The sequence below is a fragment of the Brachionichthys hirsutus genome, unplaced genomic scaffold (genome assembly GCF_040956055.1).
Source record: "Brachionichthys hirsutus isolate HB-005 unplaced genomic scaffold, CSIRO-AGI_Bhir_v1 contig_1389, whole genome shotgun sequence".
Lineage (NCBI taxonomy): Eukaryota > Metazoa > Chordata > Actinopteri > Lophiiformes > Brachionichthyidae > Brachionichthys > Brachionichthys hirsutus.
In genome coordinates, this window is record NW_027180773.1 from 1 (window position 1) to 24,784 (window position 24,784).

General features: G+C 46.0%; 1 protein-coding gene across 1 annotated transcript; it reads left to right on the forward strand.

The window, feature by feature from the left end:
- Positions 1-7,219: 7,219 nt before the first annotated feature.
- On the forward strand, positions 7,220-24,211 carry arhgef7a (Rho guanine nucleotide exchange factor (GEF) 7a). Its single transcript, XM_068759644.1, has 22 exons — positions 7,220-7,384; positions 9,049-9,132; positions 12,214-12,298; positions 12,376-12,509; positions 13,327-13,528; positions 14,146-14,234; positions 14,669-14,763; positions 14,880-14,975; positions 15,469-15,591; positions 16,141-16,279; positions 16,360-16,419; positions 16,535-16,681; positions 17,598-17,684; positions 17,774-17,852; positions 17,935-18,074; positions 18,805-19,029; positions 19,133-19,226; positions 19,554-19,643; positions 20,063-20,242; positions 23,412-23,511; positions 23,830-23,884; positions 24,089-24,211. Exons 1-22 carry the CDS (start codon positions 7,220-7,222, stop codon positions 24,209-24,211), a joined length of 2,592 nt encoding a protein of 863 aa, XP_068615745.1.
- Positions 24,212-24,784: the final 573 nt, after the last annotated feature.

Genomic DNA, 24,784 nt, shown 5'->3' on the forward strand with positions numbered 1-24,784 from the left:
TAAAATGTAACTAAATGTAATGTAATCTAATGTAAAATAAATGTAACTACTCCTTAACATGCTGTTAAATAATAATAATATTATGTTATTATTTTTAAAATAATATTATTTATTAATATTTATTTTTAAACTCTTTAGTAATTACAATAAAATATTCAGTTTTGATATCACTTTTTTGAAAGGTTGTAACTTAAAAATTGTTAGAGATAAAGCCAAACTGTAAATGAGAAAATTCATAAGTATGAACCAAAGTTTGTGATGAGAATAAATTAACACATCTAATAATGTGGAAAAGTTCCATTCAAATGCAATCATCACGCAGGAACAAAGATAATCGATACAAAATCAAAGCAAAACCAAAAAGCCACCACCTTGTCTTGTCATGGACATGCAGAAACCAAAAAAAACAACCAAAGTGGGAAAGATAAAGAACATTCCCCGAGTCAATGCAGCGGAAAAGACGTCACTTTCAGGATCAGCACTGGACAGCTCCATATGTAGCCGACTACTTATGGAGCTGTCCAGTGCTGATCCTGAGCTCCATATTTAGCCGGGATCAACATTTCAGAACATGCTGGAAAAAAAAAAGTTCAAATAACTTTCAATAGTCACCGCTAGCAGATTATTGATTTCCTGACTGCAGCGTGTTGCTATTGTTATTGCCGTGTTTCTGAATTTTTCCATTTGATCAGTTCACTACTTCAGTTACAAACATTGTATATTCAATTGTATAGTTGTAAAAATATATGGATAGATTATTGCTGTTATTATAACATAAATCCTTTCAATTGATCAGTTTAAGAAAACCACACTACTCCATCGATCAATAATCAAACGTATTCAAGTAAATAATATTAAATGATAAATAAATAAATCCTTTCAAATTGTTCTGATGTCTACCAGGACGAGGACATGGCTCTACAGCAGGACGACAACGAGGACGACATGGTCGATGTCATCTGGCGACAACTCACTGGCTCCTGCCCCTGGCTGGGGGATGCAGGCCAGCCTGTTACAGATGGGCTGATCCAAGTGTGGAGACGGGTGGTGGACCGCATCTTTGGCCTCTACCGGGTCTCCTGCCAGGCCTACTTTACCTTCCTCAAGCTCAACTCTGGCCAGGTGAGACTCGCTTTGAAGACCGTGGACTCGGCAGCCTTCTACGCACGCAGTCCTTCATGCCTGTTTTCTTTTAGGTCCCTGTAGATGAAGATGACCCTAAACTCCTGCTGTCCTGTCACAGCAGCAAGCAGAGCAACGATGATGTGATCGTCATGGCTACCCTGCGTCTCCTCCGCCTGCTGGTGAAGCACGCCGGCGAACTGAGGGAAGGGCTGGAGTTAGGCTTAGCTTCCACGCCGACAGCACCCTGGAGGGGTATGTGAAACGTGTGATGGTGATGAGTATATTTATCAGATGGAATGTTAGAGCAGTACAAGTACACGGTACTTAGAGCAGGACAGTTTTCACAGACCGGTTTAGTTGTTTGGACATTTGGTCCATTTTGACTCGACACTGCTTGTATCTGTGAGAAGCCCTTCCAGAGGCAGATTGTGGCTGCTGGATCACCGAGTAGAGGACGGTGCACGTGTGTTCTGAACAGTGTGTGTGTGTGTGTGTGTTCCTGTTCTGTGACTTTTGCTGACGTCGCCATCGTGTGTTGCCACGCGCAGCCATCATCCCGCAGCTTTTCTCCCGACTCAACCATCCGGAGGCCTACATCCGACAGAGTATATGCAACCTGCTGTGTCGCGTGGCCCAGGACTCGCCACATCTCATTCTCTACCCGGCCATCGTGGGCTCGCTCTCGTTGGGGGCCGAGTCTCAGAATCCAGGTACGGTTTCCCTTCTGTCGCCCCGTCTGCGTGCTGCTTCTGAAAGAGTCCTGCAGTCCATAAGGATGTCCCTTCCCTGCTCCACAGCGAGACACTGGAAGGATTCAGGGTTAGCTGCTATTAGCAGCGTAGCAGCTTTCGGTCATTTGCTTTATATTTGGTTCATTAAACTTTATTAAACTATTAATCAGGTTTACGTGTCAGACGGTGGAATAAATTGAGAGAGGATTATTATTAGAAAGACTTTTCCCTCCGTGTCTGCCGGTCCATGAGAGGCGACCATCAAATGCCCTCTGCTCTGTCTGACAATGCATCAGCCGGACTCCAGTTCAGCGTAGTCGTCTTCTACTTTCTTCTTGTCCCCTGAGGGGTCTTCACAGCAACCCAACCTTCTCCACTTCACCCTGTCCTTTGCATCGTCCTTCCCAACACCAGCCACTCTCATGTCCTCCCTCACTACGTCCATGTCTCTTCTCCTGGGTCGTCCTCTAGTCCTGTTCCCTGGCAGTTCCATCCTCAGCATCCTTCTACCGATATAGTCCCTGTCTCTCCTCTGGACATGTCTCTCAGCCGTCCATCATGGCTGTCCTCACCACTGTCTCTAAGCCGTCCATCATGGCTGTCCTCACCACTGTCTGTCCCTTCGTCCTATCACAGAGCACACCTGATACTTTCCTCCCCCCGTTCCAGCCTGCCTGCACACGATTCTTCACCTCCTTTCCACATTCTCCCCATCACTCTGTTGACCCGACGTACCTGAAGTCCTCTCCCTTCTTTACGTCTATTCCTTGTAGCTTCACTGTCCCCCCTGGGACCTTCTTATTTACACACACGTACTCTGTTTTTCATTCCTCTCTTTTCTAGAGCAGACCTCCGCTTCTCTAGATTCTCCTCTACCTGCTCCCTGCTCTCACTGCAGATCACAATGTCGCCTGCAAATGTTCAGAGGAGTGTTTTCATAGCCAACACCAACCAAACAACATTTTAGAGCTGCTGGATGTGTACAAATCTCTTGTTACGCCTTCAGCACACGAAGGCGAGCCGACTGCAGTCAGGACTCAGGACGAGGGTGAAGACTGATTATGGGCAACGTGAAGGAAGCACCACGGACTAAACGCTGCTTTGTTTAAGGAGCTAACAGCGTAGCTTCGTGTAAGCAGTGAACACCAGATGTGCCGTTTGCTTTGACAGGGAGTAAATTGCCATCGGCTCTGCCCACCTTCCTGGGCAGCATGGAGGCAGAAGCTCTGGTGGGGGAGGTGGAGCAGCAAGACGGCAGCAGTCAGGGAGGAGCTCCAGAAGAGCCCCCATCCGTCTACTCCAGTCAGGACCAAGCCATGATGCAGGACTGTTACAGCAAGATCGTGGAGAAACTGTGTTCAGCAAACCCGACCATGGTGCTTCAGGTGGCTACACGTACCGCTACGCCGTTTCATGTGCAGTGAGCTGAAGGTGGCTTTGGAGAGGTGCCAGCGTGATGCCGTGCGTCCCCTCCAGGTCCAGCAGCTGGTGGGCGAGCTGCGCAGGGTGACCTTGCTGTGGGATGAACTGTGGCTGGGCGTGCTACAACAGCAGCACATGCACGTCCTGCGTCGGATCCAGCAGCTGGAAGACGAGGTCAAGAGGGTGCAGAACAACAACACGCTGCGCAGGTGAGCCGGCTGGAGTTCACCAGAACCTCCTCGCCATTATCCACCAGGCACATTCATTAAACTGTTCCGTTAGAAGATGCTTCCGAGCCGCTGGAGGCGTCTGACTAGAATCTAACAATAGTGGTGGTTTTAAATATTCCATTAACGGGGTTTCCGATCGGATCGGACGCACTGCATCCGTCCGTTCATGTGCTGCACACTCCAGTCAGGATGCACACAGGTAGACCGGCGGTCCGCGACCTGATCCTGCCACGGACCGCCTTCATGCCGGGACATTATTCTGTGGGCCGGGGGTAATTAAATTTAAAAAAAGGACTGGAAATGTAACCACGAAACCTTCTATAATACACTGGTAATAACTATTAAACGATTATTACACCAACATCTACTCACCGTAACACATTTATTGGAGTTGTGGTTCATGTTCACGTTTTATTCTGTCTATAAATCCTAAAGGCCTTTAATCCCGGATTCTTGGTCTCTGTGTGTTGAAGCAGTTTTTAAGGCAGAGAGGACTTGGTGCACGAGTCACCTGTTGATGAACCCGCTTGTTGGCTCCTCCTCTTCCTCCACAGTTGGCCTTTTCTGCTTTGTAAAGAACCAATTGTTTGTGCTCATTTTCATTAGTTTAAGGATTTATTATTTTATTGAAGAACATATCATGTGACCAAGTCGAGCGTTTTTCAAAATAAAACGCCTGTCAGACTCTAAAAACCAATACAACGGAAACTATAACGGTGATTTATTCTTACCCTGCGGCCTGGTGACGAATGCCTCGTGGACCGGTACCGTCCGGCGGCCCACAAGAAGCTAACGGAGCTCTTTCTGCAGGGATGAGAAGATCGCTATCATGCGTGACAAGCACTCCGCCCTGATGCGCCCCATCGTTTTCGCCTTGGACCACGTCTTCAGCATCACGGCGGCTCCAGCCGAGACGCCACATGAAACGTGGTTCCAGCAGACCTACGGCAACGCCATCGTCACCGCCCTGGAGCGACTGAGAAACCCTGCAAACCCCGCCAACCCGGCCAGCAGCTGGCTGCCCTTCAAGCAGGTGTGTGTGTGTGTGTGTGTGTGTGTGTGTGTGTGTGTGTGTGTTCTCTAGAACGCACGGACATGTAAAATAAAGGCTGCACTAATCGTGCATCGTTGGTCAGATCATGATGAGCCTGCAGCAGCGAGCTCAGAAGCGAGCCAGCTACCTGCTGCACCTGGATGAGATCAGCCCCCGCCTGGTCTCTATGACGACCACGGAGATGGCGCTGCCGGGCGAGGTGGCAGCATCCGGCGCCGTCACCATACAGAGCGTGGGCAGCACCATCACCATCTTGCCCACCAAGACCAAGCCGAAGAAGCTGCTGTTCCTGGGCTCGGACGGACACAGCTACCCGTACCTGTTCAAAGGTAGGGGGCGCTGCGATGACACCAGGGACAGGAAGCTCGGCTCTGCTGAATGCTCAGACTCACGGGGGGGGGGGGGGGGGGCTATCCCAGCTGACTTTGGCATGAGGAAGCTGAAGAGCCCCGAAGGAACCTACACATACAACTTACAAAGTCCCTCCCAGGTTCTCAGCTGAGGTAAAAAAAAAAAAAAGCCCTGGGTTTACATTTTTATCAGGATCTGCATCAAAAACTAATCTTCCCTTTCAGCCTATGTTTTTGACTATCTTGGGGGGAGACTCACGTCATTTGGTTGTGATGATACAGACATTTTGAAAGTTCCTATTTATTTAAAAATGCCTGTAAAAACAAGAAAGCAAAGAAGTCGTGAACTCTCCTGTGTAGCAGAGTGGAAACGTGGCAATGGACAGGGAATGCCTGGGGCCAGTCTCCGCAGCCTTAGAGCACCCATGGTTACCGACCCATGACGACGGGACCTCGAAGACACAACTGCATCCCTTGACGCTGCCTGTTTAGAACACTGGTCTCAAGAGTCAACCTTCCTGACAACACATGCATGTCCGAGAAGCCTTAACAAGGAAAATGAAGATGAGGAAGTGTTGGGAGAGATCGGGTATGTTGTCTGTCCCTGCAGCTGGCACTGGGCACTGCGGGTTTACTACAGATAGACAGAGTAAAGCGTAGAGGATATAGTCTAACAAAACCTTTATTGGTTACACATGTTCTGACATATGGCGTTGTGAAGACTAGAACATCATTGTCAGGATGTGGTAAGGATGATCAGAATTTAATGCAAACTGAAAACATCTGTTAAGAATTTTATTTTGATCAATATCAAGCCTTAATATGTAACAAACAGTAACAATCCTTTTTTAATCTCATTTATTATGTGCTACTTCTGGTAGATTAATTTAATTCCCAGTAATTTTTTACAGTGCAGGCAGCAGAGCTTATTAGTAGGGAAATGCTTTTGGCTCTGCTGCTTGGCTTGTTTGTGCAGTTGGTAGCTGAAAGCCACCCTGCTGCCGCTTGACCCTGGAGCAACGGGTCTCCTTTGCGGTGAGCGCCTCCCTGTGGTCAACATGACCAGGTCCTGCATCGCTGATGTGCATCGATCGCAATGTTTATTTCACCTGTTCACCTCAGTGCAAAGTAAATGTTCTTGTTAAAGAGCAGCTTCTCGACTGTAGCATAGAAAAAGTTGATTATTGTGAGACGATTAGACGCTGAGGTAATTTATGATTAAAGCAGCCGAGCGTTCAAGACAAAATACATTTAGTGAATATATACTGTACTCCGCTCGTAAAATATACATTCAAGTCACTCACCAAAAATCATAAAAAGTCATAAAGGGGTCCGATATGCATTATCAAGAGAAATGTCTTCTGGATCGGATACAGAAAAGAATATTACATTCTAACATTAAAAACCATTTACGGTTTAAAAAATCAGTTAAAAATACACATCAACGCCGATTTACTTTTACTTTCATGGTTGGTGTATAAAGATGCCAAGAATAATTTAGAACCTTTTGATGTTGATCCAGATCACCGTGTGAACGGTGTAACTCTAATTAGGAGGGGAATGAGCTGCTTGGCGGAGGTCTGCGCTTTGCCAGAGCTTTTCTACTTTTCCCTGGAGCTTCATACCCCAAATGTGTGGAAATCAGAGAATTTAACATAAATATTTTTGATAAACAATAATACCTTGACATCAAATCACTCGAAAATGAAATCAATTTCCCCCAGATTACCCCCCCCCCCCCCCAAGAAAACAATGTAATCATTTCCGGCCGTCTTAACACTCTCAAATCAACACTAATAACAATGGGAAACATTTTTTTTATTTTGCATAACTGTATTGTTTTTAACAGTATAGTGTATTGTTTATTCCGACACAGTGCATTGCTGTGTCACGTCAGCTGACGGTCAACATCATCTGAGGCTGATTCGCCTTTGACTGGCGTGTCCCTCTTGCGTGACGTCATCCAACGGACGAGTGGCTGGCGGCTGCGGCGCGCACACACGCACGCAGTCCGCCGCCTCAGCGCGTCACGGCGCACCGCTCTTGACAGCTCGCCAGGACGGAGGAGGAAAGCGCATCATTCAAGGGAGTGATCCGGACTCGCCGTGTTTTGCGTTTCCACCAGCCAGCCGTCATCCGGAGGCTTTTTCCCGTGTCCCTCATTCACATCTCATGCATCCTATTGTGGATTAATCGACCCCCCCCCCCTCCCCCTGCTCTGACACGCAGATGACAGCGTAACCGGCTGCTAAGAAACCAAACACAAGCCGCTCCGCTTCGCGGAATAAGATCTGCCGTGATCTGGACATGAATTCGGCCGAGCAGACGGTGACGTGGTTGATCACGCTCGGGGTGCTGGAGTCCCCGAAGAAGAGCATCTCGGACCCCGAAGCCTTCCTGCAGAGCTCCCTGAGAGATGGGCTGGTCTTGTGCAGGCTGTTGGAGCGGCTCGGCCCGGGCTCCACGGAGAAAGTAAGGGACACGAACACACAGCCCTGCTGTCCTCCGCGTCTGGCTTCTCTTTCTGCGCGGTGGTCCATGAGGCGATTTCTTTTGTGGGTCACAGCAAGCCGCTGTTATTGTCTGTAAAACAGCGCCGCGTCGCTGCACAGACGCGCGTCAGGCGCGCGTGATGACCAGGCCGCTGTCCGGTATCGATCTGTTCTAAATAAGGCATCATCACAGATACAGAGTGGAATGGAATTCACGTTTTAAGAAGCTATTTGCGGGTTTGAACGCCTTGGATTCACGTCTTTATTGTCGTTTGACGGCCCGGATCTGAACTCCATTTTAATGCGGGTTTAGTGTAGATGAGACACATTCTGTGCTCGATCAGGGTTGACCGGTTTATCTGTAAACAGATCACAGCAGTAATAGTGGGGCCGCCATTGAGCGCAAAGGCGCACAGATGGAGAAGGACCCCCCCCCCCCCCCCCCCCCATTTAAAGAACCAGCGCAGTGTTTGTGTTTGTCAATGTCAGTTCACACAGCTACCTGAGAGGAAATGTTTATGCATGGGGGCTCTGTCTCACCTCCGAATTTCATCTGGATTGGATCCAGAATAACGTGGGGGGGGGGGGGGGGGTATTACATTTTAACATTGAAAACGCAATTTACAGATTCTGTGAGAAGATCTTCTCATTTGGTGGCAGAATTTGTTTATTTATGTATTTATTTCTCAAAAAGCTGTAAAGGAAAATTACCTGCATTTTAACATGCCAATAGGCAGGGCAGCTCTTCACAAAAATATCTCTTATATGACTATGATACATTTGTTGAATTGTGAGAAAGCCTTTTGATTTTTATGAGCAGTAAAATTGTCCCAAAACGAAATCAAAAAAAGGAAGTTCAGATGATGCTTTAAAATAAAACCCGTTAGTCATTTTTGTTATTTTAGACTTATTTATTATCTAACTATTGTCATAATGTGCAACACAGATAATAATAATCCCACCGGATTATAAACTGTTTTCACTCATTCGTTAAACTTCACTTTTGTCCACTTCCAGCTCCTGTACCGTAAATCCACTAACAGACGCGCAGCGAAAACTAAAACGGCGGCTAATTTAATTTAGCTGGCCGTGTTGGCCATTCGTTAATGTTTTTCCAGATGTTATTTGTGCGCGGTCTCTGAGGCGGTTGTATAATTATGGGTTGGTCTAACACGAGAGTGACCTTTCAGGATTAGATGGAAGCCATCATGTCTATTTGTATAAAAACACTGTTTTCAGGCGGAAGATTACATTAAAAAAATACAGCAGTCAAGCAGTACATCCGCATGACGTCACTGTTTGGAGTTAGTGGAGTTATTTTCTTGTATTAACTTTTTACGAGGGTTAGAATTAATATAAAATGTTTTGTTTTGGGTGAAACCCACTGAGGGGGGGTGGGGTGGGGTGTGTGTTGCACCACTACCGGTCCGACGGGGGTCTATTTGTCGACGTCATTTCCCCCCGACCGGAGTACAGCCTCCCCCCCAGACGGCGTCAGGCCCGTTGCAGACTAGGACGCGAGTTGGTTGGTCAACAATGTGCATTTTTCCACATTAGAGATTCTAAAAAACGACCGTAGGAAGAGCAGGAAACCCGCAGCGTGAACCGGAAGCGCCTCCAACCAGAGTCCCCCTGCTTTTACAGGTTTACCAGGAACCGAAGAACGACGGCGAGTGTCTGTCCAACATAAAGGAGTTCCTCAGGGGCTGCGCGTCGTTCCGCGTCGAGGTGAGTACACTGATTGTCGATGTAATCCTGCGTTTTACACCAAACGCATGTCCGTGTATTCTCAGGGGAAGTACTGCAGCCTGTGGTTTGTTTTAAGAGGATACAATAATGTGTCTGGAGGGCGGACGAGCCCCTGATGCGGCGGGGGGGGGGGGGGAGGAGTGAACACCCGAGGACGAGCACCCATCGCCCGGTGTGGAGCTTGTCCGTCCGTCCGTCCGTCCTGTGACGATGCGTTTGCTATTTTTTTTGTCAATCTAAAGTTTGTCAAATGATAAGATTGGAATATTGTAGCCTGCTTCACAGGCGCTGACGTCCATAGACTGACGTCACGCTTCCTAATCAATGCAGAGCTTTGTCCCCGGGCGCGTGCGTGATTTTATCATCAACGCAATCTTGTATAAATAGTCTTTTCTTTTTCCAGGATAATCCCCATATAAGTAGGTCTAATATGGAACTCGGGGTATTATTATTATTTATTATTAATCATATCTGTGGGAACATTTATGTTTTTATCTTGCATGTCTGGCTATTGGGTCTCGAGGCTGTAATGAAGTATATATATTATGGTATGTGTATATATATATTCGTCTCTGTGCATTGATATCTGAGTACGCCGTGAGAATGGCTCCATCGTCTTAAGGAAATGGAGGACATCACGCCGCCTCAGACTCTGTTGGGCCGTGAATAGAAGAGTTTGACAGTACATCTCAGTGTTCCTCAGCACCCCCCCCCCCCAGCCACTGAGCGAGAGGTGGAGAGGGAGCGCTGTCATGTTAAGTCACATTGAGACGGCCCTCTAAGTGGCTGCACAATGGCAGGGAAGCAGGAGGCTTTGGTGGAGCAACAGTCTGCAAGTCTGATTGGTCAAACATCCACTTTTATTCCGCCTGTTTCTGTGTCTTTGCATGTAAGGTGTAAAAACAACGAGATGTCATGTTCCGACAATAAAACTCCGCTTTTGCTTTGCTTTGTTTGATGTTTGACTGACGTTTGACAGCCTTTAATGCAAATAAAGGTGCTTTACCTTATGACGAGCGTCCTCTCGTCGTTTAAACAAACGGCACAGCAGCGGGTGCGTTATTGTGGTTTTAAAAGAAAAGGAAAAAGTGCAGCTGCTAATGACTGGTCATAACTGCTGATGCCACAAGTAATGGCAGATCAGCCTTTTCAATAAGGCTGGGGAAGCGGCTGCAATTCCACCAGAGCCAAGTGTCCAATCAGGAAGCTTCCAGGCCGGAGTCTCGATATGAACGATGGCCGGGCTGGACGTCTCATTAAGGCTGTTATTAGGTTTAAACCAGAGTGAAAGAAGGAAACGGTAAAATAGTCCTGCTTGCGATGGCCCTATTCCACCCAACGATATTTCTCCTTCATGCGTCTGACTCTGGAGATGACCAGAGCAGACACGTCCACAACAACAGTAATCTGCTCTGGTCATCTCCAGAAACCGGGCTCTTCTCCCGGGCCCGGCGCCCTGCTGGCTCCTACCCCGGGCAGCTTTGGGTCTAAGTTGGAGCCGGGGGGGGGGGGGGGGCTCTCGCGGGACCGACTGACAGAGATGCTGTCCTGACCCGTCTCTTCCTCGTGGAGTTAATCTGCGTGTTTGGCTGAGCGCCACATGCTAGTCGACCGGCAACACGGTGGCGCAGTGGTGAGGACGGCGTGGCCTTCCTGTGTAGTTAGTTCTCTCCGTGGGTTCCCTCCGGGTCGTTGTGACGGCGTGCTGAAGCCGCAGCGGCTCAGGACTAACCCTCTTCTTCTTCGTCGCTGGAGACATTGCAGCAGGTTTGTTGCTCCTGCAGATCTGACAACGCAGACGCTGCGTTTGACACGTTGGCATCAGCGGATCCTGACCTTTAGCCTCTTCTGTCTGTGACCTCTGCATGAACAAGATGGTGTCTGAAGTATTGAACTTTAATCGGGTTACATCGAATGCAGCTTCATTCAGGTTCGTCAAATTAATGTCATGCTAATCATCATCGTCATCATCATCATGGCGTGTGCATGAATGCTTCATTTTTCTCATTCATCACTGCTGAGGCTGGAAGTATCTCAAGGATAATCTGGGAAATCTGAGATTCAGGAATTAAATAAATCAAGCAGTTCCTGCTGATAAATGTTTTTAATGCATTTACTGAATATTTAGAGGCAGTTGTCAGTCAGTGAGGAAGAGGGTGCTAAATGGAGTGTTCCTCACGCTCGCACGAGCCATTCAGATATCGCCTCGGGACGTATCTTGCAATCAGAGAGGAAGATGAAAGTCGTCTTCGGTGTAACTGAAGCGAGAGGATGACTACGGTCGTCAGCGGGGATGCATTCATTCTGAGGAAGAGGAAGAGGCACGCTGACATCGAGGCAGCAAAGCTGCTCCTTCCTCTCCATGTTTGCTGTTAATAGTTCCCACGAAGCCATCCTATCTGTGAAACCTGTGTGCTCTCCATCTTACGGTAATTACGAGTCCTTCGGCTGTTGGTGTGTTTGGAGCTTCCTGATGGAGCGAAGACGCTGAGAGTCTTCAGGGTGTGAATGTCCAAAGATCATTCCTGTCAAAGTGGTGCGGAGATCGGACCCGGGAGGAACCGAGCATCTTTGTTTATGCGCCCGTATAAAGTCAAATCTTCGAATCCTGACCAGAATATTTCACCCTCAGAAATCCAGGTCTTTTCTAAAACAACTGGGCCCCGCCTGTCTTTGGAACCTTTGACCTTTGACCTGTTTGTGTCCATGCGATAGTCCTGCTGGAACTTTGGGATGAAGCCAGATCACAGGCGGCAAAGGCTCAAAACCTCGAGCCGTGTTGCTGCGAGGCGACCGTTAAATCCAGAAATGAGGGATTTCTGTTTATCTGATCCAAGGTCAGCCGTCACCTTTTTAAAAGGCGTCTGCGTCGGAGCGGCCTGTCTGCACCAGCTGCTGACTCTGTCAGAGATGAGAGTTATTGATCGACTGCCTGGCATCTGGTGCTGCGGCTGAGCGACGATACAGTCCTGCTGCAGCAGCGTTCGTCTCCACGCAGGACACTTGCCCCCGGATGAACTCCTGCCTCTCTGGCTCACGGCCTCTGTCTCTCGCCCACAGCCGTTTGAGGCCAGTGACCTGCTGCTGGGCCTGAACTTCTCCAAGGTGCTGAGCAGCCTGGTCGCTCTGAACAAAGTCACTGCAGGTTAGTGAACATTTGCTCCATGCCGAGTGGGGATCCTAGCGCCAACGCGTTTATGTTTTTTTGCCTTTCCTGTTCAGATATTGGCGTGGGCAGCGATTCCGTGTGTGCCCGGTACTCTTCAGCCCATCGCATCAAGTCATTCGAGTCGCTCTCCAGTCAGGCTTCGCTCGCCCGGTCCTCCAAGCTGCTCCAGAGCCAGTTTCGCAGTCTGGTAAGGAGAACGCCCGCCAACAACCGAGTTTAGGAACGCCACACGTGTGAGTCATTTAAACTTGGGCTCTGTGACATTATCACCCATCAAGTTCAGATAATGTAGTTGAATATAATTAATGGTCTAGGTGTCGTATTTAATTACATTGTATTGTTGGGTTTTGTTAATCAAAGCGCAGTTCCATATAATACTTGATCAACAGAGGAATGTACTTCAATAAAGTGAATGTAGCAATTGTTTCACTGCTGTCAGATCTTTCTTCATGTCTCGGGTTTGTTGATTAAAGAAAAAACAATTGTCAGGAACTGTTGGGAATGTTACCAGGAACAGATTAGATTTTGGTGAAGATCCAGAAGAGATCCCGGGTTCTGGATCACTTGAGCATTGCAGTCAATGGAGCTTCAAAATGTGTTCCTCAATATCTCGGTTGATAATTGACCGATGTATTTAGAATTTGACACAGTCATGTAGGGCGGGGGCCTCCATCTCATCACCGAATTTCATCCATATCGGATCCAGAATGCTGTCTGGAAAAAATATTCGATTTTGACATTGACAAAACAAATCAGTGACAAATACGCATCGACTCTGATTCACGTTTACTTTTCATGGTTGGTGTATAAAGATATCAAGAACAGTTTAGAACTCTTTGACGATGATCCAGATCACCATGTGGACGGTGTCGATCCAGTTAGGAGGGGAATGAGCTGCTCTCTCGGTGCTTCGCTGGTTTGATCTGTTTTATTATAAAACCCTTCTTCGTGAAAGCCGTCCTGCTCTCCTCTCACGTCTCTGCTCTACCTCCCCCTTTCTTTAGGACATGTCTGAAAACAGTGGGCAGCAGCTGCTGGTCAAGGCGCGCTTCAACTTCCAGCAGACCAACGAGGATGAGCTCACCTTCGACAAGGGTGATATCATCAGCGTGACTCGTCAGGAGGACGGGGGCTGGTGGGAGGGGACGCTCGGCGTCAGGACCGGGTGGTTTCCTAGCAACTATGCCCGTGAGCTCAAAGGCTCGGGTGGGTACCTCAGCATCAGTGATGTGTTGCTGTTAATGCATTAGCGTGGCGTTTCATTACATCTTCGGCGACATCCTTCATGCTAACACATTTCTGAATACGGCCGTCCTCCCCTGCGAGGGTGTGAAAGAGCAGCAGGAGGGAAGAAATCCTTTTAAGCAGTCAGACAGAAGCAGCCGGTAAACAGCATCCTACCGTTCCATCTGGCCTCATGTCAGCAACGCTGTCTTACATCTGCTGCGTCTCGAGGCCTGTTTATTCTCACTCGCGAACCTGCTTATGGTGGCAAGAGACGATCAAAATCTGAGCCTCTGATTTATTTTGTCTCTGAACATTTAAACGATCGTTTCTGTCCACGTTAGGCGCCGTCGGTTTAATAAACTCGAGCCTGCACAGATCAGCAGCTGATTGTGTTTGCAATACACAAACGGGACAGTCATAGTTTCACTAGATAAAAGAAAGACGACCGTAATTGGAACAAAATCACTAAAACGAACGAGACATGATGAGCATGTTTCAGGGTTGTAATGCCTTGCTGATTTTCCGTGTCAGTCGACGTTCAGTCATGCTCGGTAGACTTTTGTGCACTGATTAATTTCTTTTGTCCCTGGTCTCAGACAAACAAGTGTCCCCCAAGTCTGGCACTCTGAAGAGCCCACCCAAGGGCTTTGACACCTCAGCAATCAGCAAGACCTACTATAACCTTGTAAGGATTCCAGTCGGTACTTATTAAAAATCTAATTACACTCACGTCATGTTTGCCTTTAAGGATCCTCACTCTTGTTTTGATGCCTGGTTTAGCTGGAGCCCGGAGCTGTGCTTCTCCTCCCATGTGTTGCTTTGACTGTTAGCAGGATTACTCAAAATGGTCTGAACTTGTGATCTTGTGAATTTTGAATTGCCCATTTTTTGCAAAACAGTTCATAGATTTAATCAGAGACAAACAAACTAAATGTAATCAATCATAAACTCACAATGTAATTTATTTTGGTGTTCCAGTTGGATAGAAGCAATTCTAATGTCAATATTTAAGTATAAAAAAAGGTTCTAAATTTTTTTAACCATTTTTTGCAATAATTTGTTAAATATACAAAATTCAATAAATAATATCGAAGCTGTTTTTTCTTATTTGCATCGTAGGTGCTGCAGAACATTCTAGAAACAGAGACTGAATACTCCAAGGACCTCCAGAGCATTCTGACAAACTACCTGCGACCCCTTCAGAGCTCCGACAGGTACGACTAGAAGTCCGATGAAAACAGCACCGAGTTATCTTCGTGGTGTTGTTGCAGAAGAAGAACCCGGATCAGTAGACGTGAACATTTTAGCTGCTTGACTCCTCTTCCTCCAGGCTGAGCTGCTCAGACGCTGCCCTGATCCTGGGAAACCTGGAAGAGATCAGCACCTTCCAGCAGATGCTCGTCCAATCGCTGGAGGAGTGCACCAAGTTAGTCCCTCCCCTCCATCTCAGCCCCCCACTGCAGCAGACTCGCACTCTTTCAAGAGGAGCAGTGGGGACATCTAGTGTTGAGCTGGCTGAACTACAGGGAGTTTGATTTAAACCTCAGATTTAGCAATCGTATACTGTTACACTTTACTTCTAGCATGTACTGCAGCTTCCCTGCATTGCAGTATTTATGCTACTGGAGCGTACTAGCCTACCCCCTGCAGGGAACACAAACAACACACACACACACACACACGCACACGCACCAGTTGCCTTGCCTATTATACAACGGTTTACATCCCCTCCTCAGAAGAGAAGGACCTCCCAGACTCGTCCTTCCTCCCCAGTCTGAAGACGTCAACTGAGTTTCTTCTTCTTGCTAGCTAACGGCTGCTTGCTGTTGTTCTTATTTTAATTTTTTAAAAACACGCATATCCTGGCTCTTTTCTTGCCTGAAGCATTTTATGAATGTGATTTTGTATTTTCTCGTCAGGCTTCCGGAGATCCAGCAAAGAGTGGGAGGCTTCTTCCTCAACCTCATGCCACAGATGAAGGCCCTTTATGCCGGTTACTGCTCCAACCACCCATCTGCAGTGAACGTGCTCACGCAATATGGGTATGGAGTTTAGATATCTGTTCAAACTGTTGTTGTGCAGCAGCAAGGAGAGAAGTAGGAGGTTTTTTTTCGCGTTACAAAGGATAGCAGCCATTTGTATCGGAATACGGAAACGGGACTGGAGTTTTTGTTGGATGCTCATTCTATCATGCTGTCATGGATTACATCTGTCCCTTTGTCCATCTGTCCTTCAGTAATGGGTTAGCGTCAAGCTCTATCGTTCTTAAAATGCTGGTTTGACTTGTGTCTCTGTCTCAAAATGTGTTTGTTTCCTTAAACGTTATATACCATTAAAGTTATACACCAATTACCAAGTTAGAAAATGAAACCAGGTTAATCTCAGTGTCAGATTTAATCGCATTCTGCTGTTTACTTCCGCCAAGGAGGTCATGTTTTTACCGGTCTTGGTTTGTTTGTTCCCATGAGGGAAATCCAGTTCACCTTAGGAGTATACGGGAGAGGTACCAGCATGGCGTACAGATAAAATGCTTTCTTGATGCAACCATTCAATGTTTTAATTTGTCTCACGATCTCTCCCTCCCCTTGCAGAGATGTGTTGGGAGAGTTCATGGAGGGGAGGGGTGCAGTCACTCCGGGGATCCTCACCCTGACTACAGGCCTCAGTAAACCCTTTATGAGACTTGACAAGTACCCCAACTTACTGAAGGAGCTGGAGAGGCACATGGAGGTTTGTATCCGAGCGGCTGCACAGAGCGCTTGTGTTAGAACACGTGTTTAACAGCCGTGTTTCATTCATTCTGTTTTTAGGAGGGTCATCCTGACCGGCCAGACATTCAGAAGTGCATGGCATCTTTCAAAAATGTGTCTGTAAGCTGCTCTCGGTTCTTCTTCTCTCAGATGTAGCATGTTACCAGATTTAATAAGAAGTAAAATGGATTAATAACAGGCATTAAAGCTCTCTTTATTGATTTCACTGCGTCAGACTCTGTGCCAGGAGAGACGGAAGCGCAAGGAACTGGAGCTGCAGATCCTCACTGAGAATATCCGGCTGTGGGAGGGGGACGACATTAAGACCCTGGGCTCTGTCCTCTACATGAGCCAGGTCTTAGTCCAGAGTCCCGGCTCAGAGGTACCATCGGCCGCCACTGCCTGCCATGCATTTTGATACAAACTGCAGCTGATGTCGTCTCTTCTCATTTTTCCCACATTTTATTTTATTTTTTACAATAATTCAGATCAAAATTAATATTTATTTTTAAGCTCATGTAACACATTCCATGCATCTCGCAGGGTTAATCACAGCTGTAGTATAAAAGAGAAATGAAATGAAGAGTAATTAGAAAGATTAATCGTCACCGTCTTTCTGCGTTCATGTAACTTAATCTAAGATAATGTATTTGTAATAAGTTAACTAGAGTAGAATCAGTTCTTCTTACTGCGACACCTTAAGTGCACTGAAACCTTTATGGTGAATAAAACGAGTGCACTAATGAATTTCTTTGGACAAAAGCCTCTGCAAAGTGAAGGTGATGAAATGAAAAGGTTCTGAGAACAGCTTCTAATGATCGCTCGTTGTGACCAGGGCGCTCCGCTCTTTAAGAGTTCTGTCAAAAGTGACATATTTTCAGGCATTCCTCTCCATTAGGATTCGCTAACTACCTCACTTAAAGGCTTTATTCTAGGTTACGCTGTGATTTGAGTGACGTGAGAGAATTAGTTGCATCGGTGAAAGCAGTTTATGTCAGAGATTCACTTTGATGAAATCACAGGATGAAACTGAAGACAATGGGAGTAAACAACGAATAAGATACTTGTTTAATCACATCCGTCGTGTTAATGGTCTGAGAAATTTCTCGGGAGTAAGTAGTTTAGCGATTTCAAGTAAAATATATAAAGTAAGCAATAGTTAACACAAGGGCTTTAACTGCTATGTCCAAGTCCTCTTCTTGGTTTGCTGCTGTACAGATCATGTATAGAGTAAAAGGCCTAACGCTTCACCAGAGAACTCACTTCAAGTATTTCTTGGATCTATTCCTGTTCGGCAGGAGAAGACTGAGCGTTACCTCATGCTCTTCCCTCACGTTCTCCTCATGTTGTCTGCCAGCCCCAGGATGAGTGGCTTCATATTCCAGGTAAGGAATAAACATTCCCCAGGATCAGCTGACTGCCCCTTTAATAGTAGACGTGTGCCTGAAAGGCTGCATCTCTTTCCATCCTGCAGGGGAAATTGCCCCTCGCCAGCATGACGGTGAATAAACTAGAAGACTGTGAAGCCCATAAAAACGCTTTTGAGCTCAACGGTGAGGCAGCTTGAGACGGGCAGGATTCAGGATGTGACTTATTTATACATCAGGCATTCAACAACACCGTCTGTTCCTGCAGGCACGATGTTTGATCGCCTCCAGGTGGTGTGCACCCACCAGCAGGACCTGCAGGACTGGGTGGAGCACCTAACCCGACAGATCAAACACACTGCTGCTGCAGCACCCAGCCACAAGCCACTCACTGTTCCCTGCCACACGGTCAGCACATCAACGCCAACACTCACACAGTTTCATTTATAGTATGTGGTTGAAACCCAACGCCGACATGCTATTGGCTGCCTCACTAAATGCCTGTAAGCTCTGTGAAAGGATTCTGGTTGCTACATTTATTGACCTGAATACCAATTCATCAAATAAATATTTGGCCTCCATCAGTTTTCCGGTATTTTGTCAAGAAGTAACTGTTTGACAAATGATCGTATAACCTGTGAATGCGTGTACCAGGCAGTGGGTCTGCAGGAAGATCCGCCCCTTATCCTATCCAGTCTTAACCTGGATGTGCTGTACGTGTCGGGTTCTGGATAAAAAGCCGCAAATAGATGGAAAGTAGAAGTGATTAGTATATCATGGAAATTCTTTTAATTGTATCCCAAACTTTCTGGGGCTTACGAGTATCATTATGTTCAGGCGTTTGCACAAATGGCCTCTTTCATTCAGTTTGAAAACATTGTCTGTTAATGATGACATTAGTTCAGACTTTATAGATCTTCTATGCTGCTGGGTTTAAAATGTGTGCAAAGCATTCACCTTTTCAAATTTGTAGCTTCTTCATGTTTAATCCAAATCAACTTTATTGGCTAAGCCCGTGAACAAATGCAAGGAATTGACTCCTTGACAACTACGAGCTGGAATTGTTACTGCCAGAAGGAAGTGACTGTCAGGCCGGTCGTTTTTCTGATGAATCTCGTTGTTTCCTTTCATTTCGCAGCTCCCGTCTCACCCGCTCACCCCATCCCGGCACGCCGAGGGTAGGGCCATGACAGTAGCTCCCACCTACCACACCCTGCCTCACCCCTCCTCCCATGGAACATCTCTTTCGAGCACCATGATGTGGGGCCCACTAGAGCCACCTAACACCCCCAAACCCTGGAGTCTGAGCTGTCTGCGGCCCGCGCCCCCTTTACGGCCTTCTGCGGCCCTGTGCTACAAGGAAGTGAGAGACTGTTTTTATACCGGCAGGAACACATTTCAGTATTTTATTTTATGACAATTCATTGATTGGCTTTCAATCGCCCTTTTCCGCCCCTGATGTACAGGATCTCAGTAAAAGTCCTAAGAGTGTCAAGAAACTTCTTCCTAAACGCAAGCCTGAGAGGAAACAGTCTGAGGAAGACTTTGCTTTGAGGAAGAGTACGTTTAACATCTTTCTTGACTGATTGTGTAATCGTCATTATCACGATCGTGTAAAAATATACATATATTTTATCTTACACACGTACAATTTAATGTGATATAACAAACAAGCTATATTGTTATTGATTACTGAGCTTTAGAACACTGGAAAACAATTTGCTTTCTTCTGTCCGGACTTGCTGGTTCCCCCTTTAGTCATTTGTCTTTTGCATAAAATGCTAAAACTTAGCATTTCCTATGTCCAACTGTTGCACACGCTGTCATTTGTGCATGCAGAGCTGCGGCTGTGAATAAAGCGCTTGCCTTTCGCCTTGTCTTTCTCAGGTACCGCTGCTCTGGAGGAAGACGCCCAGATCTTGAAAGTTATTGAGGCGTACTGTACCAGTGCCAAAACTAGGCAGACTCTTAACTCTAGTAAGAAAACCAACTCTTATCACATGTGCATGCTCAAAAGAAGAGAAGCGCTGACGGCACCGACTACGCTGTCGCTGCTGCACCTTTGTTCTGTAACTTTCTTTAACACTGGCATTCTGAACTGATCTTTTTAACAGTATCTTTCTTCCTGTCTTCCTCTCCTCACTCGTTGGCATTTCTCTGCTTTACCTTGAGTTTCTTCTGTTTCTCTCTTGCCATTGCTTTTCCCATGCTGTACTATATTTTTTTCCCTCCATGTATTCTGTTTTAAATCATCCCGTCCTGCACCACTCTGGTTTTTGTGATTTACCATTTGTTGTCGTTGTCGTCGTTTTGCACCATCGCTCTTTTCTGCCTACCATTTCCCCCCCCCCTTTCATTTGCACTGTCACCACCAAAACCCTGCACACCCCGACCAGCCTGGCAAGGCACTGACCTGATGCACAACCACGTGTTGGCCGACGTGGACCGGTCCTGTATGGACTCTCCGGGCCGCCGTAGCAGCGTGCCACGGCCTGAATTGTCCTCTGACCTTTCGGAGGACTCTGACTATGACTCCATCTGGACCACCCACAGTTACAGGATGGGTTCAGTGCCGCGTAAGAGCTGCATCTCTCACCAGAACTAAAGAACGCACGGTGCTGCCACACTGTGCTGTAATGTAAAGTACAGCGTGCTTACCTCTCTTATCTTCAATGTATTCAAATAAACAACATTTTTTTTTTTTTATGTATTTATTTTCTATGATATTTTTAAGTTATTTACTTTATTTATTTTAACTATTTGTGTTCAGATGTTTCGGACATCTCCCTGTTGCCTTGCCACTTTCCCTTTTACGTGCCTCCTCTCTGTGTCGTCGTCATGCGGTAGATGTTTAGCTATTTCTTGTTCATTTATCTTGAATGTTACCACCACTCTCTGCGGGGAGTACAGGGATGTCGGAGTGGAATATAAGGGAGGGATAAAAGGGGGGGGGGGCAGATCTTTTCCTGTCTGATATTCAGATGTAATCCAGGAACGAGTGTATTCTGTTTGTCATCTACTACTTCTCTCCTGTATCTTTAGAGCACACATGCTCAAACATAGCACAGATGCCATACACACATTCATCGCCTGGCAATATAGCAACATTCAAATTAAATACCTGAACTTCTTTTTTCATAATTTGGATTTTTATTCACATTGACAGCGCAAAGCAAATAAAATTTAACATTCCACAAAACCAAAAGCCACTTTATTTTTTTTTTTTTTACTAGACCGAGATTTGAAGTTGCTGCTACTGGAACTTAAACCTCTCCTCTGTCCAGTTGGTGTACCGGTAACGCTAGCGGATTAGTTAAAATGAATGAAATGATCAGTTCAACCTTAATTCAAGAAAACCCCTTTTTGTATGCAGCCTTGCAAATTGATTTGATTGGCTGGTTTTTTAAATAATTTTCTCTGCTTTCAGTGATTTCAAACAAAATTTTGGCATTTTGCTTGTGATTCTTGCAGCTTTGAAAAAATAATGTTTTAAGAGTCAATATTAAGATGAGTTTTTATTGTCATAGTTCTGCACTTTTTACACTGCAAACATTGAAATTCCATTTACACCCTAGCACAAGGGCCTCTTCAGGATCAGTGTCCTTGTTAGTCTAATCCGGAGACGTCCCTATTCCACCTTCAATGGAGTGAAGACATCTCTGAAAACGATGTTTGCGATCAAGAACATTTCAGTCTTGTGTGAATCACAAACTAAATTCCAGTTAATTAATGGGATCAATATCAGACAATGATGAATACTTTAGCTCTAGATAGCTTCCTGAGAATTAAGTAAGAATGTTTTTTTTAAGAATTGACCAAAATTTAAGGATTCATTTCAATAATTTACTGTATTACATAGTCTAAGCATCATCCCTTAAAGCCTGATCTTCACCATCTGTCATTGGTTCTACAGGGTTGCATTTATATTTGGTTTGAAACCTCAAGTCCGTTCATGAACAAAGTAAATTAGAATTAATCCATTTAAACAGCATCTCAGTCTTACAATAAAAATACAAAACTGCGAAATACTGCCTAACAGCTGAAGTCTGAGAGGACAAATCTAAACGTCTTCTTCTTTTCTCTGAGTTAAAGGAATAGTTCAACATTTTGTGAGAGGGTTTGGAGAGTTAGATGACGGGGCATGATGCCACTCTCGGATCTGTTAAAAACATATATTTTGGTTTCAGATACAGGAGAGCATAGTTTAGCGTACGCAGGGAAGGGAAGGGAATCTGATTGCAGTTAGGTTTCTCTCAACTTGTCTGAGTCTGGCTTGTGATTTAAGACGCGGGAGTGGTTCCAATCCTGTCGTAAAACTCTGACAAAAAATGGGCATTGAACTATTTTATGAAGGGGGTAGCCATTACAGAAGTCTGGTAATCTGACCAGATTATTGTTAAATCAAAAACAAACAGCCCTCGTGTTACAACAAAGTAGCGCCGATGGCCTCATAATCCGGACTACGCGCCTGCGCTGTCTGGCGTGTGCCGTTTCCCATGTCTCCTGCATCGATGACTATTTTTTATGAAGAAATATTTTTCCAGTATTACTATTAAAAAGTACAGGTTGGCATCCACTTAGGTTCTAATCTCCTTTTACAGCGAGAAATGCGAATGATGTACGTCGGTCCATGTTGCAGTACTTTCTGCTGTTTCAGAAAGTATTTCTTTATTGTATTCCTTCTTTTTTTTGTATGCAGATGTTGTTGTTTTTTTTTATTATTTATATTTGATTCTGTATGTCAATGTTTACAAAATGATCCCTGGAAGAATCATTTCTTTTCTTTTTTTTTTTAACATTCGTCTATATCAAAGTTTACACTGAAAATTACAACAAGAAGTGTTTGAATTCATTTGCACAATCATGTAAAGGGCCAGTGGGTGTGGGGATAGAGTCTGTTGAATTCTGTACTTTCTGTCTTCTACCTAGGGTGTGTACGATATAGTCCTAATGGTAGACTTAAGTATTCGGTGTTGCTGTAAAGTAAATGCTCATTTGTAGTGTAAATGATCATATCTGTGTGGATTAAAATAACAGGAACAGAAGAACTGAACTACACAAGATCGTTTCTATGCGAGTTACTCATTGAACCTCAGAATACTGTCAGAGTGGACTTGAAATATAAGAGCACATCGTCTCCCTTTCTGTAAATACGGAGCAAGAAAAAACTAAAGAAATCCATTCTACCTTTGCAGAGCATTTGAGCACTGTCCGTATGTCATGTCCTAAACTTTGTGACGGGTGTATTCTGTGGGTTTAAGAAGTCAACCTGTGGGTCAGGCGGGGCGAGGACGCCGCGCTCTGTGTGCTCTAATGCTGTACTCGGTTCGCTCGTGGCCGTGTCTCATCGTGACAGCGCCGTCGGTGTATTTGTTCCACACTGCTGAAATGTTCAAGTCCCAAACGCTGTAATATGAGTTCTGAATAAATCTGTCATTTGGTAGACACTCGACTGGAATTGTGATGATTTGTTGAAAAGGCAGATTTGATTGTTGTTGTTGTTTGGGGGGAAAGATGTGCGCGTTTCAATTCATTTCAGATTGACAGAATTGTAATGTGGATAAATTGTCTGTGTGTGTGTTTGTGTGGTATCTTAACTTCCTTTCTCTTCCCTCTGGCTCTCGTCTGGTATCTGCTCTCTGCATGATGCCCCCCCCCCCCCCCCCTACGGCTACCGATGAAGGCTGTCCTGAAGCTGAGACGAGCACACTGCCCATTATTGAGTGCTCTTCTGTTTTGAAACAGGACCGCTAACGGAAACCGGACTTCACGTGATCATCCCCCGTGAGAGGAAGGTCCTGATAGAGGGTCCCAGTCGAAACGGACAGAGTGCAGTGGAAGAAAAGTAAGACTTCTCCGTTCATGTTCCTTTTCAGGGCTCAGGTTCATTGATTAAATAAAATATTTGGGCAAAGTTACTGTTATAGGGTGGTGCAGTGGGTAGCACTGTTGCCTCACAGCAAGAAGGTACCGGGTTCAAATCCTACCTGTGCAAAGTTTGTATGTTCTCCCCGTGGGTTCCCTCTGGTCCCCCCCCCCCCCCCCCCCGTGTGTGTTCCGTGACTCGCTGGCGACACGTCCGTGAACTATTGACCCTTGTTCTTTGACTCATCAGCCCCCGTCTGGCGTCGCCGGTCTGTTAACCTGGTGTTCTGTTGTTAAGGAGCCTGGTGGATGTGGTGTACGCCCTGAGGGACGAGGTTCAGGAGCTGAAGCAGGTGAATGTTTGGGATGTTCTGTGAAGAACCGGGTTCACCTGATCCGTCTTCCATATGAAATCAGCTGGTTGGACCGATTGTTAGCAACGAAAGTGTAGGCATAATTCTAGCTGCCGGCAAAAGGGCTTAAATACACTTTGTGACACCTGGATATAAATTTGTGGCTGCAGCAAACATGAATGACTGGATCGTTTTACCACACAGGATAACAAGAAGATGAAGCGGTCACTGGAAGAAGAGCAAAGAGCACGGAAGGATCTAGAAAAGGTTGTGAGGAAGGTGCTGAAGAGCATGAACGACCCCACATGGGACGAGACGAACCTCTGAGGGCCGTCTCCATCTGCGCTTGGGAAAGAGAAATACCTTGTTCCTGTATGTGCTGGAGACGCACACACACAGTCACACGCTTCATCATTTAACGCTGGTCGTGTGTGTGTGTGAGGGGTGGAGAGTGAATCTGTAAGCGGGTGGTTGTGTGTTTGCTCTAAGCATCGCCGCTGCCCAGCTGGTGGAAGGACACGAGTCAGTTCTAGGCTGGATCGTATGTTCCGCTCCAACATTCCCTGAACAGCAGGATTGATGATGAGGTGGAGACGTCGCTTCAGAATCAGTTGCTGTTTCGCAGTGTTCAGTGTGGCTGGAGGACAGCAGAAGCCCCGCCCCCTCTGTTTACAGGCAAATGGTCTGTGCTCTTCCGGTACTTTAATGGTGTTAAAGGTCACCGGGGTCTGACCTTGACCCCTGACATTTCAAGACCGCTCTAATGTTATTTAAAAAAATTTTTTTTAATGAAATTATTTTGTTCGGCCTTTTATCCCGACGCGAGCCCGGTGATTTTAAGCTTGTGCCCAGAAGCTCATCTTTTGTGTCTGTTTTTTTTATTTTATTTGGTGTTATCTT

What these genes read in the sequence shown, in the direction of transcription:
- arhgef7a (XM_068759644.1), top strand. Translation starts at nt 7,220, where the DNA reads ATGAATTCGGCCGAGCAGACGGTGACGTGGTTGATCACGCTCGGGGTG. An exon ending in CCGTGAGCTCAAAGGCTCGG is followed by an intron (nt 13,529 to 14,145) that starts GTGGGTACCTCA and finishes CCCTGGTCTCAG; the next exon opens with ACAAACAAGTGTCCCCCAAG. An exon ending in TCCAGAGTCCCGGCTCAGAG is followed by an intron (nt 16,682 to 17,597) that starts GTACCATCGGCC and finishes CCTGTTCGGCAG; the next exon opens with GAGAAGACTGAGCGTTACCT.